The sequence below is a fragment of the Aethalodelphis obliquidens genome, unplaced genomic scaffold (assembly GCF_003676395.1).
Source record: "Aethalodelphis obliquidens isolate GAN/ISIS:26980383/991018 unplaced genomic scaffold, ASM367639v1 scaffold16, whole genome shotgun sequence".
In the NCBI taxonomy this organism is placed as follows: Eukaryota; Metazoa; Chordata; class Mammalia; order Artiodactyla; family Delphinidae; genus Aethalodelphis; species Aethalodelphis obliquidens.
Genome location: NW_020837960.1, coordinates 28,625,393 through 28,647,850, shown reverse-complemented (window position 1 = coordinate 28,647,850; position 22,458 = coordinate 28,625,393). Strand labels below are relative to the sequence as shown.

General features: G+C 46.7%; 1 protein-coding gene across 3 annotated transcripts in view; it reads right to left on the bottom strand.

The window, feature by feature from the left end:
• The window catches only part of FLT1 (fms related receptor tyrosine kinase 1), a 173,033-nt gene extending 154,872 nt beyond the window's left edge, over positions 1 to 18,161 (bottom strand). For 2 of the 3 annotated variants that reach the window (XM_027116596.1, XM_027116597.1), the window contains exon 1: positions 17,256 to 18,161. In XM_027116596.1, the coding sequence (XP_026972397.1) occupies positions 17,256 to 17,319 (64 nt within the window). In that variant the 5' untranslated portion in view covers positions 17,320 to 18,161. The remainder of the gene's footprint in view (positions 1 to 17,255) is intronic. The other variant, XM_027116598.1, reaches the window with a different exon arrangement.
• Between the last annotated feature and the right edge of the window lie 4,297 nt (positions 18,162 to 22,458).

The window sequence follows — 22,458 nt, the reverse complement described above, 5'->3', positions numbered from 1 at the left end:
ATCCTCTGGATTCTTTTTAAACAAACAATCCCCAGTCTGGAAGCATAGGACAGTATGCAGGCAACCCACAACTGAAAATCTCAAGTCTTCCCTATTCTACACGGCATTAGGATGATGCTTTGTTTTACCACAAAACATTTTACCACGTACTCTGTGTATTACCGTTCAATGCCGAAGTTCCGGGCATCTAGGGAGACAATGACAGCAGGGCCCCGGAATACATGTTATTTACGTGGATCCCTCTGGGTTCCTTTAGGAAGGAAAGCATCCCAGAGGAGACCTGGGAAATATTTCATCGATTCAATAAAGGAGCTTGCCATAGAATGGTTAAAGTATAAGAACGGGAATTAGAACTTTAAATTTTAGTTGAGACATTGTGTAGAACCTGTCATGTAACCCTGATAATCCTCAGGTTCACACACAATTCTTTCTGGAAAAAACTGAATGTATCGTGGAGCTGTATGTTGGAATGCTATTAAGTAACCATAAAAAATATTTATCATGCCAGGGCTTCCCTGGTGGCGCAGTGGTTGAGAGTCCGCCTGCCGATGCAGGGGACACGGGTTCGCGCCTCGGTCCGGGAAGATCCCACATGCCGCGGAGCGGCTGGGCCCGTGAGCCACGGCCGCTGAGCCTGCGCTCCGCAACAGGAGAGGCCACAACAGTGAGAGGCCTGCGTACCGCAAAAAAAAAAAAAAATTTATCATGCCAAAGTTTTAATTTCAAATCCAACATTATGCCTTAAAAATTTTGTACCATAAAATGAAGAAAGGCTGGCAAGTAGGCAGGCAGGAAAGCGTGTACCTTAAACTCTAGCCATCCATGCAAGAAAAGGACGAAACGTTATTATCCCTAACTCAAATTTTGGTCTATCCTTTTTATATTGTATATTCTTCAACTTTCTAACCTATTACAAATAACGACACAACCCCACTTGCTGTGCATATAAAACTACGGGAGAAATAAAATGAGATTGGAAGGCTGAGTGTGATAAAAGTCCTGATGTTAATTTCAAGTTTATTCTGATAGAGTTTCTGGAGTCCAAACTACATAGAACACATTCTTCCACAGCACTTTAGACTGTATATAAAGGAGGTGCCTTATGAATTCACTCACTGAAAGTTGAGAGAGCTCCAGTCTTTGTTACCAATAACATATACAAACCCTCTGACCCTTGAGATTTAAATAGTCAAGAGTATGCAATAAAGTTATCCATCATCGGGGAATTGAGGTTTTGAAAGCTGCCTTAGCATACTTTCTAAGGCCCATTAAACACTGTCCTTGACCATTGTGTTTCTATTGTCAAAATCAGTTTCCTTCTAAATTAAACAATTTGGAATACAATCGCTTTTCATTACACATATTTTGGAGATTAATCCTGCAGACAATGGGGTGGGTGTGTTGACTGAAAAGTGCTTTTAAATTCTGCTTTGCTTTAATTTTCATGTTTTCTTTAGACTCGATTTACATAGTAAATGTGGGTAATAGCTGGCCTTCCTAAGATTTTTTTTTTAAAGTTTGTAAATTCTTAGATGGAATTAACGTTATACAAGTTTTGCTGACAGCCAAGCTTCTGGAAGGGAAAGGAACCAATTAAAAGCAGTATGCTGCCACCAGAAGTATCTCAATTTTTAAAGAAATAATTGACTGAAGGTTTTTCAGTCACTTCAGTATGTGATATTCAGGTCTTCCTTACAAATATCCATGACAGACTTTAAAGTAATTTGCACCCAAAACCTGGAGAATATTGGTTTTAATTCTCAGGTCATTTTTACTCATACAGTTTCATTAATCTATTATAGAATTAGCATTTTTAATATCCTCCAGGATATCATATATCAGATGGAAGAAACAATAAAACCAAACACCGATTTCTGTTATCAGTTGGCCATCAACCTCACAAGCTCTAAAATAACTTATGGATCAGCTCATTCTGGAGGACAAGACCAAAACCAAGAAGTAGAAGTTACGTAAAAGCAGAAGGAAGCACTGTGAAGAGAGGTAGCGAGGTCCCCAATACTGGAGCTGTCCCCACAAAGTGAAACCACCAACCCCGAGATGACACTGATGAAGTGAGTGGGTTAAGGGTTGGACTCCCATCCATGATTCCAGGAGGCTGGGAATGCATCACCCTCATTTATCTATCCTTCTTATCTCTTTTACTGCCAGCCAATCCTGGTTTTTTCCCTCCTCCCTTCCTGATACTACCCCTTCCTCTCACCCCCTCACCTTGGTGCTCTCTCTGCGCTGTAACCTCAGCATTTATTCTTCCATTTAATATCTCATATTCTAACAGAAGGATACAATAATAAACAAGACAAACAAGATCGCTTCTTTGAAGGGTTTATAACGTAGGCTGGACAACAGATAAGTCTATACAGACAGATGTAACTTTATACTCATAAATGAGTTTTTATACAAGTGTAAAATTACATTATGTTAGTGGCTGATCAGAGGGAAGTGTACCAGATGTGGGAGGGAGGGGAGGAACCCAGCCCAGGGAGTGAAGGACGTGCTCTCAGAAGAATGATGTTGAAGGTAAGACCTGAAGAATGAGCGTGTGTTTGCTGAAGGGTCTCTTTCTCTCTCCTTCAAATCTGCAGACCCTCTAAAACCCAACTTTACTTTGCAAACAACTGTTTTCTTTTATCAGCTACTCTTAATTCTCTTGCTTCTACAGCTCTGCTTTCCTTGATCTCTTTGCTCAGAAGAGAGACCTCTTTGTTTCTTTCCAATGCCTTGGTGTGCATAGATAGATAGATAGAGATAATTTTTTTTTTTTTTTTTTTTTAAGTCTGGGGTCTACCTGACTTCAGTTGCTATTAGGGAAAAAAAGCCACAAGTGAACATTCACTAGAAGATATGCCTTGGTCACACTGTGCCTTTTTTTGTTTTAATATAAAATTTATTTTTTTTGCAGTACGTGGGCCTCTCACTGCTGTGGCCTCTCCCGTTGCGGCGCACAGGCTCCGGACGCACAGGCTCAGCGGCCATGGCTCACAGGCCCAGCCGCTCCGCGGCATGTGGGGTCTTCCCGAACCGGGGCACGAACCCGTGTCCCCTAGCATCGGCAGGCGGACTCTCAACCACTGCGCCACCAGGGCTGCGTTGGGTTTTTGTTGCTTTGCGCAGGCTTTCTCTAGTTGGCGGCAAGCAGGGGTTACTCTTTGTTGTGGTGCCTGGGCTTCTCATTGTGGTGGCTTCTCTTGTTGCGGAGCACAGGCTCTAGGCACGCGGGCTTCAGTAGTTGTGGCTCGCGGGCTCTAGAGCGCAGGCTCAGTAGTTGTGGCGCATGGGCTTAGCTGCTCTGCAGCATGTGGGATCTTCCTGGACCAGGGCTCAAACCTGTGTTCCCTGCATTGGCAGGTGGATTCTTAACCACTGCGCCACCAGGGAAGTCCCACACTGTGCTTTTTGAAATCGTGGAAGAGGGATAGATACAGAATGAGGGGAATAAAAGAAAATGATCGGACGTGATCAGTCCTAGCCAGGACTTAACTTGTGCCTCCTCTTCTCTCCTCTTCCTAGCCTACACCATGGATGGTCCAGAGCTAAGGGGAAATGGTTTTCAAAGCAAATGTTCTTATCCAAGAGGGCGAACACAATAGCAGCAATAATAACATCACCTGATATGTTTAGGCTGCGTTGCTGTACCTACAAATTAAGGTTCCCAAATCAACTGCCTTTCTTCTGTGCCGTTTGGGAACCTTGACCAGCTAAGTGTATCCCAGGAGGAGGGTCCATCTAAAGGAAGTATCTCTTGGGAGCCATTTCTGTAGTGGCCAGGCAGCTTAGATTGGAATTCTGAATTCTGAGTCTAGATTCGAATCAGGAGAACACAGCAGCTCAGTCAAGGATAAGAAAGGGGTCATTGGAGCCAGAGGATGGCCCAGAAGGAAGGAACAGAACGTTTCAGATGTGTGGGGAGAATTCCTGCCAGCTCTTGGACATATTTCTGCCAATCTCCTCCACTATACCCGCACAATATCGAACCAATATGGAACCCTGATTCTTAAAAGGCCTCTGAGACCCAGAGGGACATCTAGGATACAGCTCTAGTCAGTTCAACCAGCATTTATTGAGTGAGTACTATATGCCAGGCACTGTCCTAGATTCACAGCTGTGAAGACAGGGCAGAAACCAGCCCTTCCTCTTGAAGGGCTTTCAGCTCTGAGAGGCCCCTTAAGACATGAGTCACCAAGAAGCAGATTAGGTGAGTACCACCACGTGTTCAAGATTATCTAAGTCAACAAACAGAGATCACCTCAAAGCTAGGTACACTTTGTTTTTAAAGGACACGTTTCTGAGTACAGGGAGTCACGAATTCTTCACTAACATAGATGAGTCATTTCAGTAAAATTCACAGTTAACATCACAAAATAAGACACTCAATGGTCAATACAGAGCACGATAGATACAACCATGTTTCCATCTTGAAATAAAATATAATAGGTTAATTGATGATTGCTCGAGCACTTTTTAAGGGAATATGTTAAAAATGCTCTAAAATAAAAGGGGCTTCCAAGCATGCCTGAACTCATGCTAGAGGTCGAACGTGAACCTGGAATGATGACTGGTTATGAAACTGACATCACGAGAATTAAATTCAATACAGCCCATGCTTTCCCTCGTGAAATCACAGCAGAAGATACAGCATTCCGAAACACTGTCAGAAAACATATTTCTCAAAAGACATTTCCCCTCCCAAGTTTCTACTTAACACTCTTCCAAAATGGTGAGTGAATTATTCCAGCAAAGCAATGCTATGCCCATCTGCCTGCACCATGAACCACACTGAAAATCAACGACAACTCTATTTCTACTCTTTAGAATTTTACTACTCCTAAAAAGACATCTACCCAGATTATAGAATCGCTAAGTTTAATGACCAGTCCAAAAGGGCTAAAGCAAACTAGAAATTCTTGAAAGTTAGCATTCATGAGAGTTTCCTGCGTTTTTAAGTGACTTTGTGTGGCAAATACTGAATTTAAGGTATTTTTCATTTACCAGCTTTGAGGACAGGGAATGGGGTAGGGGAGTGAGTGGTAGAACACTTCTAATCTGTACACCAATGATGTGTGCCAAATATTCCCTAACCCCCAAGAAGTTGTAGGTACACAAAGTCCATTCTAGGGCAATACGATGACTCAATTCCCATGCTTTTTTTTTTTTTTCCTTCTCCTCTAGTTCTAGCAGAATTCCCTATGGAGAAGATTTTAAAGCTATAAAAATTTCCAAATAACAACAGAGAACAAAAATCTGATCCAGCAGGAGACATTAAGTAGAAAAGAGTTAAACAGTTTTCCAAAAAGAAAACAATACCATTCATCATAGACAAAATGCTATAACACAAGTTTACATTGCCTTTTAAAATTGTTTGTTTGCAATCCCCTCTAATATATCCCTGCCTTTCCATCTGTTTACATATATTTTTGGTTTCTCTAATGCCAACTTAGAAAAAGAAAATCATAAAAATCAAACTATATATATAACTACTCCTTATAACTTTCATCCAAACCATGTATCCCTTTGACCACACTTTCTACTGTTTCCTTGGAACAAAAGATAAAACTCCTCTATAGGTGGCAAAACAACATTTTTCTCAGATTCAGATAAACATGGCCATGTTCTGGTATCAAAAAATCTCTCTCTCAATGTGGAGAAAAGGGAACCCTCCTACACTACTGTTGCTGGGAATGTAAGTTGGTACAGCCACTACGGAAAGCAGTATGGAGGTTCCTCAAAAAAGTAAAAATAGAGCTACCATATGATCCAGCAATCCCACTCCTGGGCATATATCCAGACAAAACTATAATTCAAAAAAATACACGTACCCCTATGTTCATAGCAGCATTATTTACAATAACCAAGACATGGAAGCAACCTAAATGTCCATCAGCAGATGAATGCATAAAGGAGATGTGGTACATATGTGCAATGGAATACTACTCAGCCATAAAAAAGAATGAAATAATGCCATTTGTAGCAACATGGATGGACTTAGAGATTATCATACTAAGTGAAGTAAGTCAGAAAGAGAAAGACAAATATCATATGGTGTCACTTATATGTGGAATCTAAAATATGACACAAATGAACTTATCTACGAAACAGAAACAGACTCACAGACAGAGAGAACAGACTTGTGGTTGCCAAGGGGGATGGGGGGTCGGGGGAAGGAGGGATTGGGAATTTGAGATTAGCAGATGCAAACTAGTATATATAGAATGGATAAACAACAAGGTCCTACTGTATAGCACAGAAAATAATATTCAATATCCTGTGATAAACCATAATGGAAAAGAATATAAAAAAGAACGTATACATATGTATAACTGAGTCACTTTGCTGTACAGCAGAAATTAACACAACATTGTAAATCAACTATACTTCAATTTAAAAAAAAAATCCCTCTCCAGGTAAGGATCAAGGAAGAAATAAAATACTTTTTTCTCTTGACTTCTTGTACGTTTGAATGCCTGAAGGGAATGATCTAGGGAAGAGAAAGAGACCCAAAGGGCAACAGGCCTTAAAGAAATGCTTCCATTTTTGTTAACTGTACGAGGACTACCAGTCAAACAGGGAAAGCAGAGACTGTGTTCGTGACCATCCCAGACCAATGGGCGCTCCCTCTAGGACAATGCCCTCGGACAGCTGTCTTTTTCTCACGGGCATACTAACTTTCTATTCTAAACCCTGAAAACCAAACTCCTTGGTTTTCCTGAATTCCTAGATTTGATCATTCAAGATCTTTTGGATAAATGTTGGTGGAAAGAGTACTGATTTCAAAATCAAAAAGACCTAGGTTTCCACCCTGGCCTGGTCACTTGGTAAGAATGTGACCCTCGGGGTTTCCATTCATAAAAGAAAGTTAAAAGCGTGCAGGCTGGATGGTTTGGAAGAGGTTCACAGCACCGGGTATACACATTCCTCCTCCTTCCCCCGGGGACAGAGTCCTTCCCCACCCCAGTTCACGAAGCATCAGGGTCCACCCCTTTACTCCAGTTTCATTAAGAAAAAGCTCCAGGCCATTGCGGTTTCTGGGATCTAAAAGGCACACAGAGAAGTAGACATTTGATTCCCAGAAACCACCTGGCAGAGGGCAGCCCGGCCGGTCGGGGGACCTACCTGATGAGACCTCTTCCAGAATCAAAGTGCCCTTCTGCCCTCATCCGCCCTCCCGCGCAAGTTCAATTCATCCAAAGCCCCGTGTGGGAGAGCAGTCTGGAAGCCTATATAAAGTCATGTTCTTAATGGTTTTGGAGCTCCTTCTCTGACTTGAATTTTTTGGAAGGGCCTTGAATACCCATGATAAGAAAACCCACATGATGAAAATTCTGTCTTAATGGAGACTTTAATGGTGTCTGCCACACACAGCAGTGGAATCTCCCAAGGCCATTTGAGGCCGGAGTTGCAGTAGAGTCTCACATTCTTTGGAAGTGGCAAAGCTCCAAGGATAGAACGGTTTGGAAAGAAGGGAAGACTAGCACACTCTCACCCATGCTCTTTCCCTTCTCTCCTTTCCTTTAGGTTCTAAGGCGTGGTAAGAGGAGGGAGGTTTGGAGTCTGACGGAACCAGATGGAAATAATTCTAGTTTAGGGAAAGTGTTTAATTTACCTAAATACTTAGGTACTCTGATCTTAGGAAGAGTATTTAACTTACCCAAGCCTCAGTTTCCTCATATATAAGAGTACTGTACCTACCTCTTGGGACTAAGCAACATAACATGTATAAATCTAAGTCCTGACCGTCCATAAGCGTTAGTTGCCTCCTTTCTCTCCACCTCGCTCCGCCCAAACACATACGGCCTCACCACATCCCCCCGGAAGATGCTCAGAGATCCTCTGATCTAAGCCCCGAGAAGCTGCCCACTGCCTACACTCGCAATCTGAGGGTCAGCTGTCCTCCGCTTCATGCCGGTGCCATGGTGGTCTTGAGAGCCTGGCAGCCACCTTAACTGTGGCCTCTGTCCCCTAATCAACAGAGTTACAAATAGGAAGCTCTTCCACGGGACCAGCTGTCTTTAGCTCACAGGTTAAGAAGGGCCAAGGCATTATTCACTATTATTTTCTTGGCCAAACTCCAGAATCTTTTCAAAATCTAGACTGAAAAGAAAGGTTAGGGACTTCCCTGGAGGTCCAGTGGTTAAGACCCCGCGCTTCCAATGCAAGGGGCACGGGTTCGATCCCTGGTCGGGAGACTAAGATCTCTCATGCCGCGTGGCACGGCCAGAAAGAAAGAAAAGAAAAGAAAGGTTTAGTACGAAACAGCAGTGTGTACCTCAAGAAACGAGCCCAGAAGACTAAGTGGCTCCTCCCGCCTGGAGAGAATCTCTTTCCCCGCGCCCCACCCTGAGTTAGGACTGCTCTGACCACCCAACGTGGCATAGGTGGTGCTATAAGAGTTCCAAAGACCTTGAGACATCCGCTGTTGTCCTCTCAGACGGCCCCTGCCCCCAGTAAGGAGGGGGGGCGCGAGACGGCTGGGGGGCAAAAGGCTGCCTGCGGAGGGTGGCCCCCCCCCCGACAGCCATCGCCGCGGTCCCAGGGGCAAAGCCAGGGGACTACAGCTGCATGCGCGACCCAGGTGAGGCCCAAAGCGAACCACCCAGCTGAGCCACGCCCAGATTTCTAACCCACAGACTCATGAGACATAATGAATTCCCCTCGCAGGCCACTGCGTTTTGAGGCAGCCTATTATGTCAGGAGATGACAGACACAAACGCTATCATGACTCAGGTTTGAGAAGCACTGATTCAGCTGTGGGTGAAGGATATGCTCCTTCTGTATCTGAAAATGAGAGCGTCCGAATAGAGCTCACACAATATTAGGCCTTAAACGCCCTATAGGTACCCCGAGATGCTCTCAGGGAAGAAGCAGCAGCTTATACTCTTGGCATTTCACGAGAAGGGTCCCAGCACCACGATTCTGCCCAGTGAGAGGCCAGCTCTGTCTCCGATGTGGCAGCGACTTTGCTCACCAAGGGCGACAGACCCCTGGCATATCCCCGGAAGTCAGCAGAGCCGTACTGCTCCGACAGGTAGAGGTCAGCCATCCAGGTGGGGACGCTGATCCCAGCAGAGGAATTCAGCTACAGAGGCTTGGTCAGGGAGGGAAAGGTAACAAGGCTTCCGACTGCTTCGTGGAGGGCTTAGTGAAGGCTAGCAGGGCTGGACCAGAGGCGCGAGGGTGCCCAGGACAGGTCAGTAGCATGGTGCCTTCCCAAAGGACTCTGTAGCCATGTGCCCACATTTCTGTAGAGGAAAGGCTGAGCACTCCACAGCGGGAGGCAGGGAAGGAGAACCACTACGAGCTTTCCTGTCTAGACCAGCAATCCAGGTCTGGTTCCTAACTCACATATACCCTGCTCTGCAAAACAGGCCCGCCTGTACCAAGCACTTTATCCCAGAATTCCCCTCGTTCTAAGGGAGGAAGAGTTCCTTTCTTCCTCACAGATACAGTTTCCTCCACCTTGTTAGATGTCTAGCAATGATTTAATTTCGTGCCTTTTCCAGACTGGCCCCAGGACGGATGCCTCCCAGGTAGCCAGGCCTCTCAGTGGAGCCTGAGGTCAGGGGCTCTCAAAGCAGTGGTCTCTGCATCCATGCCTCGGCACCACCTGGGATCTTCTTAGAAATGCAAATTCCGGGCCCCTTCCCAGGCCTACTGAATCAGAAACTCTGGGGCCGGCCCAGTACTGCAGTGCAAGCTCTCAGGTGATTTGGATATATGATAAACTAGAAGGTTCCGGAAGCTCGCCGCCCACTGGAATCACCTGGCAGCTTTAAATGAACGATGCCTCGGGCCCACTCAAAAACTCATGATCAGAAGTGCTGCCAGGGCAAGAGGATTCTAGAAATAAAGCCCCACAGGTGGTTCTAATGTAGAGCCAAAGCTGGGGACCCTGGAGAGAAGCAAAGGGTTTCACAGAACTCAGTTGGCAGACTAATTCCTAATCAAGGCCGCCAAAGGGGGCCTCGAGCGCGAGTGGTTTCATATTTGCATATAACAGAAGACAAGGCTTTTCATTTAGACAAGGTTCACTTCAGGCCTCGTTTCACAAAAGAACCTGATCATTGTTATAGCTTTGCTTGTGTTGACCACGTGGGAGGGTCTGTGGTTTGAAAGGAAATGCAGTCACACTCCACCTGTTCGATAGAAGGATAGAAGACCAGGCTGAGAAAAACTACCCATAAGCACTGTGGTAACCTGGGAAAAGACAAAAACACTTGCCAAGATTTGCGATGATAAGACGAGGAAGAAGGCAAGTGCATTAAACTTCAAGCCAGCAAGAAGCACAGACAATGTGTCACCAGCAGCAGGATATGAGAGCATGATGAGACAGTGTCGCCTCCTTGACAACACATTACAGGGAAGGATGCTCACCTCCCTGGTTTTTACACCAAGTGACTTTGCTTTGGAAGCAAATGCTTTGTAAAACTTTTATTTACGGTGAAAACCCATCTGTTTAATGCCATTTTTATTGTACTATTTTTCACCAGGTTCCTATTTTCTAAGACCCATGGTTTGGTGAACTGTGGTATTCTTCAAGACCACAACCTCTGTAAGGTCCAAGCTAAGCCTAAGATTTTGTTTAAAAAAAAAAAAAAAAAGTCTTGAAGCAGGTCACAGGTGTCCCAGCAGAAGACAGGGCACAAGAACAGTGTGGGAGCCGGAAAGAAGCTCCTGGCTGGCCAGGGTCTAGTCCCTTGGTCATACAGGTCAAGGTCAGCACTAGGATGCTGGTGAAGACGATTTAGACCCTGACACCAGAGCTAAGAATCCTTTACTACAATCAGCGCTTCTCAATTTTTTAATGTGCAAAAACACACCTGGGGACCTTATTAATATACAGGCTCTGATTGGTTAAGTTGCCAGGGGATGCTGGGCCATGGGCCACACTTTGAGAAGCATGCTGTGGGCATGTGCAAAGTTTGGGGCTGGGGATGGGAGTGGGGGGAGGGAGGCACCAGCTCGTGGCTGGATCAGGGGTTCCGATTTTTCAGAACATGTTTCACACCTAGTAGGCTGGTCCTGCCAGAAGAATCTATTTGCATGAACAGTTAAGGAGAACCTATTCTAAGGAAGGAGGAAATCAAGCAACTAGACTGGTCCTGTAACAAGGCTCCTATTAAAGCAGACTCTGACTCTGAGTATCTCCCCATCATTCACATTTGCCACACAGTCCAGCACCCAATGACTCAGGTTTGAGTCTATCAGAGGATAAGTCAAAGCATAAAATCTAAGAGCACTAAAAATGGTATAAAGCCCTGTGGAGTAAAGGTGAAGGGCCTGGCCCCATACCGATAGAGGGTTAGGACAGAACTGCTGCACGGACCCAAGCCCAGCTTTGCTGGCCCAGAAGCCCCAGGGAATCATCATGACCAAACAGGAGGGGATCACAAGACATGGGTATCTCAGAGTTGAAAATCATAGCTGATTTCCTAGATCTGAGCCACTCGTTGCAGAGGACAAATATTCTCTATTGAGAAACAGCCTCTTTAAGGAATCCACTGTAACTGAGGCCCAGTGGACAAGCAAGAGTAACTAATAACCTGGAATAAAGTCATATCTGGCTCGGAAAGATTTCTTCTTTGAAATGACAGTGTGGCTGCGTCATTCATTCATTCCAACATTTACTGAGAGCTTCCATGCCATCCATGACAGTAGGTGCCAGGGATGTAAGAGCAGTTAAGACAGGGGCTCTCCTCCCCAAAGAGTGAGGGCAGCCTCATAAACAGAATACTAAGCAAGGTGAGAAGAACGGGAGGACCCATATCGGGGCTATAAGAAGAGGCTACACATAGGAGCGGAAGAAACCAGTCATTCTGTCTGGGGCTCTAAGGAGGAGCTCGTGGAGCTGGTGATTTCTACGCTGAATTTTGAAGGCACGGGAAGAAAAGATGCAGAGGGAGAAAAAGGGTCTTGCAGGCAGACAAACAGCATGAAAAGCGCAAGGCCCATCTAAAGAAAGGGGAGCTATTTCTTTGACGGCGGTAGAGTCTGTGTGGCTGGGACACGGGGTACGCGGAGGGAAGTGGTAATAGATGAAGCTAGTACCGTAAGCCACAACTATTTAAGCTGCAGCCATCCAAAAGGAGGATTCCAACTGTGCACAAGAAAAATTAGTTTTCTCCCCAAATCTCTCAGTATATTACTAAGCAACCATCATTTTGATATTCCTAATCAAACCCCTTATGGGCTTTAAAGGTTTCTCATATTAAAAAAAAGATGCCAGTTGGGTTTAACAAGTTATGGCATAGCCATACCATGAAATGCTATGCAGTTATTGAAAATACTGTTGTAAAAAATTAATGATGGTGCATTAAAATATGAACGGTGTATTATGTTTAAAAAGGCAGTTTAAATAGATTTTTTCGAAGAGCAAATAAACACAGATCTACCACTACAATATGTTCATATGGTCCTAGTTTTATGTAAGAAAAATTTATTCGTGTACTGATGGTGGGAAAGAAGACTCTTAAATATATTCAATAAAATGAGAAATAAGATTAAATGCCAGCATTTAAAACGAAATTTTAGCTCTGCAGTAATGTTATTCAACAAATATTTTAACATCTCTACTCTGTTTGGGGTAGAGGATATACAGAAATGAAGAAGAAATGTTATCTGTAGGATGAACATCGGGTTCTGTTCCTGGGTCTGCCACCAGCCAGCTGTTGAGCTTGAAGAAAAAAAACCCACTAAACCACCCGTCTCTGAAAGGAGTAGATTAGATCCCTGAGGTTCCATCTAGCCCTCACAGTGTATGTGTCTGTGCAATGAGATCAATCCTCTCAAGGAGCACAAAATCAAGGAAAGGAGCAATGATCAGACATGGCTCTTAGGCATCCAGCTTTACCAAGACTGATGGGAAATCCCCAGGAATTCTTGACATCCCCCGACATCCGCCCCAGCAGCAATGCAGGAAATCTAGTCCACTATCTTCAGCAGACTCAATGGAACCATTTCCTTAATGAAACCCCCCTGCAGTCCCAGATACTACACCAGAGGCTCTCCTTTCAAGCCCTCCCTCCATCACCCCCCATTCCTCCAGTTTCCTTCCCCTTCCTCAATCTGGTCTGAAATCCAGTACTGTAATCAGCCGCATGCAATTTCCAAGGCACCCAAGTGTGTGAGGCATCAACAATGCTCCTGGAAAGCATCTGGCAGGAGCTCCTGTCATTCCTTCACAAGCCTCCCCAGCGTACTGAGCCCAATGGAACAGAATGGGCTGTTCTCGTAGATCGTTTTCAACCAAATGCGACCAACGCTTCTAATGCTTGTAACCGTTCCTAATGACGTATTTTTACTTAAAAGTTAAGCCTGGTGTTATTTCAAATGTCCTTCCTCCTCTAGCCACAACGACAAATGCTCTGAAAAACTATGATATTCACTTGCTATCCAACAAACTCCTGACCGTGCAATTGAACCAAGACCCTAACACCAGAAAGCTCTGCGTTTAACACCCGGGTGCCAAGAGAACTTCCCTCACTCTCCACTCTCACACTCACTCGCGTGCACATCTCAATTTAAAGCACTGCAGAAGCTATTTACTCTGTTATTTGTTCTTGCTTTGCAGAATTCTCAAGCCAGAGTAAACATTAATCGTAACTTGGTGATCTACCGGGTAACCTTCCTCAAAGATACTACCTTTTTTTTTTTTGATGGATATAAAACCATTTTGGGAGGCGATATATCATTTTCAACTTCTATATTACATACATTCAAAGGAGATTTAAAATATCTAGTTAGTTTTGGTAAAAACAAAATGATTACTTGGTCTGCTCTAAAAAGTCATATAAAATAAGTTCCAGTTTAAATAAGACGTTTAGTATTCTTGTTGAAATCGGAAACTCTTTTAGACTTAAGTTACTCGGGGAGCAAATAAGTATTATTTGCAACTAGTAAGCATTAATTGAAAAAAACAAGAAATACAGATGGGTTTTAAATGACCAGTCTCCTTAGAAGAGATCAGGGAACTAGAGTTATGAAATAGAGTCTATTTCATAGAATTACACATTCTGTTTAAAAAAAAAAAAAATCCCAAGATCATGATTCGTCCTGGCTTGGGCATCCTGTAACAGCTTAGTTCTTGCAACCTGATAAAGAGCAAGCGAATCGGTTGGAGTTAGGTGTGTTGCACTAGTGAAAAAGAAAATCCACCGTGATTACTGACAGCAGGGGAAAGCCAGCTCAGCCTTTCAGCCCTGGCTCCGGCATCACAGGGGCGGTCACCCATTCCATAGGCAAATGCAGTTAAGGGAAGGAGAAAAACAGACACTGTGTTCAGTCTGTTTCTTGGAATCATTCATTGCATTTTAGAGTTGGGAAAAGCCCCTAGAAATAACCATCTATTCTAACGTCTGAATTTTACATGTGAAAACACAAAACCCACTTAGTGCTCCCTAGAAAAGAAACTGGATAGCCTATTATAGAATTTTCAACAGGGAGAGAAAAAACTTAATAAATAAATAAATAAGGTCAAAATATTGAGGAACTAGAGTAGGTGACCACCTACAATTTATCTGCAATGTGATCCATCATTTGGAAAACTACGTGGACCACCAAACGTGCACGGAATTAACATTTCAAACGTACAATTCCGGAAAAACACAACCCAAAGTGTGGCTTTCTAAACCTTGGAGAAAAGACAAACTGTTATGCAAAATTAGCTTGATTTTGAGAGATTTAGTACGTTCATTTTGGAAATGGGGATCACTGTCATGTACACTTTTGATTTAACTTTCTATCATTAATTAACTCCATTCACAAAATTGGTAAGTGCAGCATTTCCGATTAGCTATAGCAAATTGTACATGTCAGCTGCTCAAAAACTCTAGAAAAGGGGGGGCAGACAAAAAGGGTCTGCGGCTTTCATCAAGGGTGTGCTGCCTTAAAATAAGAAAATGAGACTTTGAGCTGGAGAAAGGAAGCCTAGTATCCTTTTTAGAGGAAGAGATTGCAATATAGAGGACTTGGAAGCACGTGAATACTGCAGTGTTTTTATTTCCCAGGATATTTAGAAGAAGGTAAATACACTCTCTGCGGGGAAAGGCATTATCTTTTTGTATTACTGAACCTCTGATAATTTTATACCTCAGTGAACGCACACGTAATATTAAAAACTCATAAAATTATATAGCACCCAACAGTGAGCAGAGCTGGCCCGTGATGGGTGCAAGCTGAACTCCTCATAAATCCACAGGGCAGAAACCTGGCCCCTATCTAGACACCACTCCCGAGACATGCAGCCCCTCGTTCAGTTTGAAAGCGCTGACGCAGCTTAGAAAGCAGGTACCTGATTGTTTTACTGTGACGCAGCTGTTAACCCGCGGCAGAAGCCTGTGGTTTAGATTGGCGATTACAGACCCCAACAGCTGATAGAACATTCCCTAAACCGGCAGGTGAAGAGGTTCTCACCTTGCCAATGTTTGTCTTGCTTTCTCCCTATAACACATATGTAAAACGTTTTTTTAAAAAATCACAAAAGAGTTCCAAGATTTCTGCCTCATTTAAGTAAAATCTAAGGGGAATCATAAGAGGATCTCACTCGCGTTTCTGAAACGCTTCCACGGATCTAAGTTGCTTTGAACCACGAACAGAACTATTCTTTGCTAGTTTTTGAAACAAAATATAAGATGTCTATGTGTGAAGCAGAAAATCCAATAAAGCATATACTTTCCCCTCCATGTTCTGGATTCACAGTAATTTACCTAGATTTACTTTTACATAATAGACGATGGACTTCAGCAAGTTACTTAAATGCTCCAAGCAATTGTATTTCAAAACACATGACTTTTCAAACCCCCAAATGCAATTTTGAAACAGAAAAGCAGTACTTCACTTCGTATAGTTATTTTAGCAACATTTCCAACTTAGAGCGAGTTCTCTCCAATTTAGTACGAATTCGCCTTGCCTCTCGGTTTAACAGCTTCACCCAGGTGGAACTATTACTTGTTATTAAGAAACAAGTGGTTTAATTAGTCTTCCCCTTGAGAAGGAATATTTGTTACTGCCTTTTGAGTTTAACAAGCATTTAAAAAAATATATGCTCAACCCTACGGACTTTCTTACCCAGGGATCTTTGCAATAATCTATGTTACTGTATTTTATTTCATATTTTACCTTTCCTCCACGACGCTTAAGAGACAGGCGCTCCAAAATCTGGCTCTCTGCGCCCAGGGGGACTAAACCAGGGGGCTTGGCCACTGAGCCCCGCTGAGCAGAAAAGGCAAGTCCGAGTCCCTAAATGCCCTCGGGTTTTGGCGCCTCGGTGGAGGCCACCGCCACACTAACCAGGTACAACCTACTGGTCCCTGAAGGTTCGGCCGCCAGTGTCCCTAACGCCCAGCAAACGCGCGGACCTCACCGATTCCTCAAACCGCACCTTTTGGTCCAAATCATTTGCCCTTTCTTCTCTCGGAACTTAAAAGACTAGGCTTGCAATTCTGAAACTTAACGGGACTTGGGTCCTCGACTGCCCTCGTCGGTCAAGGTCACTCAGGTCGGCGACCTGGGCTGGACCCGTGGCAGAGGCTCCACTCGGATGGATGCGCGCCCAGCGCTCAGGCCCAGCGGCCGGCGACTGGGGGGGGGGGGGCGGGGGGGGGGGAGGAGAGGACGCTGGGGGAACGTTCCCTGGACACGCGAGCTCGGGGGCCCAGAGTGGGTCGAAGAATACCAGCTCTTGCCATCTTCAGGTATCTGTGTGCTCCCGCCAGGCACGCGATCCCCTCCAAAGGGGCTCACCTCCTTCCCTCGGGAGGCGCGACGTCGCGGCCCGTGCCAGACATCGCCAAGGCCGGGCCTCAGCCCAGTCCCCGGGCAGCCACGCGGTTGTCCTAGGAGCCGCTGAGCCGGGGGCCTCACGGACCCGGCCAGGCCACCTGAGAGCAGGCTCTGGGTGCCGGGCAGGTCCGGGTGCGCGGCACTTTCCGAGCCCAGAACCTGGGAGGGGGGCCCCGGCTTGGGGGAGGTGGCCAGGCAGCGAGGATCAGCGACTCCAGCCGCAAGGGGCAGCCCCAGCGCGGACCCGAGCGCGGCGATGCTCGCGGACCCCAGCCAGCTGCTCTCCGAGGCGCCCAGCCCGACCGCCCGGCGGAGGAGAAAGGGCGTCACGGCCCCAGGCGTGTCCGCTGCAACTAGTGTCCTCGGTTCCCTCCGAGCTCGCTCCCCGCGCGCACCCGGCCCCCCGGGCTGCGCCCCTGCCCCCGCCAGCCCCGCGCCGGCCTCCGGCACCGGCCGCGCCTCACCTGTGAGAAGCAGACCGCCGAGCAGCGCGCAGAGCAGGGCCCCGGTGTCCCAGCAGCTGACCATGGTGAGCGCGACGCGGCCTGCTCGTCCGGTGCCCGCGCTCCTCGCGGGCGCCCGCCGCAGCCGCCCGAGCCTCTCTCCTCTCGCTCCGGCCCTCCGCCCCGAGCGCCCCTCTCCGCGGCTCCAGCCGAGAGACAACCACTTCCCCCGGTAATCCTCGCAGCCCGGCGTCCTCCGGCCGTTGCGTTCCAGCCCCGGAGCCCGCTCCGAGCCGCCGCCGCCGCCGCCGCCGCCGCCGCCGCCGCCGGGGAGGAGCCGCGAGGAGTGCTGATCCCGCGCGCTCCGAGCCTCCAGCGGACCTCGATTAAGAGGAGACGAGGGCGGGGGCGATTTATAACCTTTCCCCAGCCCACTTCCTACCCCGGCACCTCCTTCCAGTGACGTCAAGGGGTCCCCCACCCCTCATCCGCCTCCCCACCTACCCTCTTCCTCCGGGACCTGATTCCCTACGGCTCGGGAGGGGGCGGGGGCCGCCGGGCGCGGGGGCGGGGAGGGAGCGCGCGTGGGGAGGCGCGGGCGGCGCGGCCCCGGACCGCCGCCGGGCAGGTTCACGGTCCTTGCTCCCGGCTCCTGTCCCGGTCCCCTCCTCCTCCTTTAGCTCTCAGGAAATCCCTGCAGTCTCCCTCCGCCCGGCTTACTCAGCCCTGGGGGCCGCCCGAAGCTGGGAAGGGGACGGGGCTGGACCTCCACCGCCCGGCCCCCGGGGCGGAAAGTCCGACCCTGGGAAGCTGGCCGCGCCTCCGCGACGGTGTCCTTGGCACGGAGGGGCGAGGCGCAGGCCGGCTCCCTCCCCCTTCCTTGCTCTTCCCGCGCTGTCCCGCCGCCCCGCGACTCTCCCAACTGTCCCCAGACGTCTAGGGAGGCGCCGGACACCCTCGGCACAGGGGACTGCGCCAGGAGCGCCCGCGGGGACCGGACGCTTGGCTGGCACCTTCGGGAAGACAGCGAAGCCGCTCGGGTCCCTGGGGAGCGCGTCTGTGTCTTTTTCGACCTCACAGATGCACCCGCCCAAGTCATTTCCTAAACCCTCGGCTTCCTAGAAGCAAAACAAGCAATAACATCATGATACCTTGTAAAAAGCTGGGACGTGAAGCTGCTCCTGCAACTTTTAAAGGCCGAGCACTTGAACTTTATTTCCCAAATGCTCGAGAAGAGTCTTTCTGATGGCTGCTTGCTACGCAAGATGAGTGACTCCACTGCCCTCCGAACCCCGGGAAATCAGCATGAGGCACTAGATCATTTGCGATGACACTAATTCCACCTCGTTCCCCAATTATGTTTCCATTGCCTCAAAGGCTGATATCGTCCTAGGCTCCACGGAGCAGCCCAGTCTTGTCCCTGTAAATACCGCTGGTTTGAAAAATACTTCTACTGCAAAATGCCAGATGGCCACGATAAAAAGGAGCGTGATGGCTCCTAAACACTGGGCCAGCGACTCTTCCTGAAGGACTGGACTGCCTCCCGCCGGGGAAGGTTAGGCAACCCGGAGTTGCCACACCTCTGAGCGGCAGGGCCAGGACAGGTCCCCGCCGCTGGGAGCCCCACGCAGGAACAGCGCGTCCGCCCGCCTGGCGCTGGGGCTCGGGAGTGGCAGCCCCACGCGGCTCCGAGGAGAGTGAGACCACGCGGAGCCTTTGCGCGCCTGCTGGCTTCTCCACTTTTTCTAGGGCTCCTACTCCCAAGCTTGATTCCTTCAAAACCGAAGCATCATTCCGTGAACAGTTAATTACGTATCTCAGGGTTAGAGCCTGACAGCGGATCTTAACTCACAACGGGTCCCCCAGCCTCGGTCACAGTCTGGGACACACCCGCAGAAACGAGGTGTCCCCCTGCCTCACTTCAGAGCTGCTTGTCCCTCCCATGCTCTCTCCCAAGAAGCGGGCTTAGAATCTGGAGAGGAGGTTGACGCGTAAAGAGGCCACGACATTACAGTGTGAGGATCCCAGTGCTGGAGGGAGCCTGGGTTCACGATGGGCACAGAGAAGAGGTGGTCCGTCCGAGAACTCAGGAGCGCTTCTTAGGAGAGACACCTAGCTGACCCTGGGGGAAAACGGTCCATAGTACAGTCTACAAAAGTTTACTACAACCCCTTCAAATGCTATCTGAGAGACAACACTTCACATACCGGCTGTCAGACATGACTCTGCATCGAGTTTACTCGTGAAGCCACAACGGGTATCTGATGGATAGCTGAAACAATCTTCATGACCTCAGACGTCCATCAACAATACTAGCATAGGGACTTCCGTGCTGGCGCAGTGGCTAAGAATCCGCCTGCCCATGTAGGGGACACGTGTTCGAGCCCTGGTCCAGGAAGATCCCACATGCAGCAGAGCAAGCAAGCCCGAGCGCCACAACTACTGAGCCTGCGCTCTAGAACTGGTGAGCCACAACTACTGAGCCCGTGTGCCACAACTACTGAAGCCTATGCACCTAGAGCCAGTGCTCTGCAGCAAGAGAAGCCACCGCAGTGAGAAGCCCGTGCACCGCAACGAAGAGTAGCCCCCGCTCGCTGCAACTCGCGCACAGCAAGGAAGACCCAACGCAGCCAAAGATAAATAAATAAATATATTTTAAAAATAAATAAAGAAAATTAAAGAAAAAAAACCAATACTAGCATATTGCTCAACTATTTAAGGTTAAAAGAGTCCTGGTCGAATCTAACTTAATTTACACCAAAATCATTCTGCATTAAGAGTGGTCTTCCACAAATTCCCAACTATTCTTTCGAAAAGTTGCAGGTTTTAATTATAGTCAGCAATTTCTTTACTTCTTACTTTGTTAGTTGCATTAGCCTCCTAACAAAGAACTCAAGATGCTACAAGTTCTCACAAGGTTTTGTTCTTAATTTCATTTTAGCTCAGATAAATATTAGCATTTAGATAAATGAATATCTAAGCTAAACTAATGGGAAGTAAAGGTATGGTTCTCAACCCCCCACCCCCCAAAAAAGAGATAAGACCTTTGAACAAGAATGGGCTACAGCACCCTTCCAACTAAATCACTAACGAAAGGGGTTTTATAGATAACAGTGATGGAAAAGATCAATTTCAACATGCCTGGTGGGTATAAAAAGCTATTGAAATAGACTATCTGCTTGCTTCCTGCTCACATACAAAAGAACGTTTCATCTCCTGCAAAACCAGACATTCTCTCTTGTTATCAGCTACAAACATTCTCTTGAGGATTCTTTCTAGCCCCTATTCAGAGGCACACTTGGTAAAACCAACAGCTTTAATATTCAAGACTGAACAATAGTGTGGTAGCATCCCTGTGAGAGACGGGAGGGAACCCAGGGCCTCATCTTCCTAGGGTGGACCAAGGGTACAGCCGATCAGCTTGCAGTCACCAGGTCTCAATCAGGACTTTGTCCCCACCTGGGTTAGGTGGCTTCAGAGCAAAGAAAAACTATACTCCACGGTTACACACTGCATAGCATAAATATGTATGGTTGGTTACAAGAACCAAATGACTTTCTAAAACCCTTCTGTGTTATATGGCAAAAAAAGCTCCCAGCACATCTCTGCTTGACAGTTCAGGTTCCTAGATCTGAGTAGCACATGCCCACAATCCTCCCTGGGCAAGCTCTGCTGAGCTCGCCAGCCAGGCACACCCACGGTTCCATTTCTCCAATGCTGATAGGTTCTGATGGAGTTCCTTGCCTGCCCCCCACGGATGTGCTCACTCCTCTTGTTCTGGCTCCATGTGCTTCACTCCATCCCTGACTACCTGCTCCTCACATAGGTTGGTGCTGCAGCCATTTATCTCATTTTGATTGATTTGGGCTTTCAGCTTCTTTCTGAGGCGGAGTCTCCTAGCTCTGGTCTCCTGGTTAGCCCTGCACCTCCTCCGTAGGAACTGTGACATGGATACTATACTTCTGTTACTGCAGCCTAAGATCAAAGGAGCCCTTTCTGTGGGCCACTTTGTACCCTGGATGCTTGTGGAACTCACTGTTGGTTAAAAGCCCTGAGGCTTTTTCACAGGAGCTGTGGTCTGGCTGTACCGGACAACCACAGCTTTTGATGACCCAAATTGCAGACCCTTATACCCACTCTTATTAAATTCCTTGTTTGATTTAGTCCATCTTTCTGGCCTGTTGAAATCTTTCTGGCATATAGAAAAGTCAGTGCATTTTCTATATGCCCTGCTTCAGATTATCCAAAAATAGTATACATATGCCTTCTGTATCATCATCAAAATCACTGACCAGGGCAGCGCTGAATAAAGGAAGGACGGAAGGAAAGAAAGAAGGAAGGGAGGGAGGGAAGGAGGAAGGGAGAGAGGAATCAGCAGACATTAAGTAAACCGAAGCGTTCTTTGTGTCATTATCTCTGATGCATGATGTGTCATGCGTCATCACCAAGGGAGGCTGCATATTAGCTTGTTACCATCTACCATGTCATTATTCAGGAATAATTGATGGTCCTAGCAAGAGGTAATAAGACAGGTGAGTTGTATTCAAGGTATTTTAGGAAAGTTTTTTTTAAAAGCCCAGATGGGGATAATTAGAGAAGATTGGGGCAGGAGACAGCAAAACAGAGAAGGGACTAATACCTAAAGGAAAAGTAGCTGGCTAAGGAAGTCTGTACAGTGGTCATCTAATCAACAGAATTAACAACTTTGCCAAAGGTTAATTTTATCTCAGCCTATAACTGTCAGCTATTGACTTTTACTCTTTTTAAAAAATATGACATTACTTTTAATATACTCTTTTAGTTATAAAACATTTTAGACAGACGCAAAGATGGGGAGAGGGCTGGAGGATGAATCATAACCCCATCATCTCTATAAACCCACCGAGATCTCTTTGGTATATTTCATGTTAGTCATCTTCTTAGAGAGTGCTTTTAATTTTCTGTGTTTCTATATAGCCTTCATAATTATTATATTTAATAGCTGTAAAATGTTATCCTACTGCCGGACATTTCAATTTCACCATTATATATAATCCCCAAATGCATGTAATTTGACATTGGAATGTTAGTCAGTTAGGCACATCCAGACACTCGGTAGCCATTCAGAAAATGTATTCTCTCATTCAGTAAACATTTTTTTTTTTTGTACCCATACGCAATCCTGGGCCAGTCTTGTTGAAGACGGTAGAATAGAAGATATAATTATTGCCCTAGAAAGCCTTCC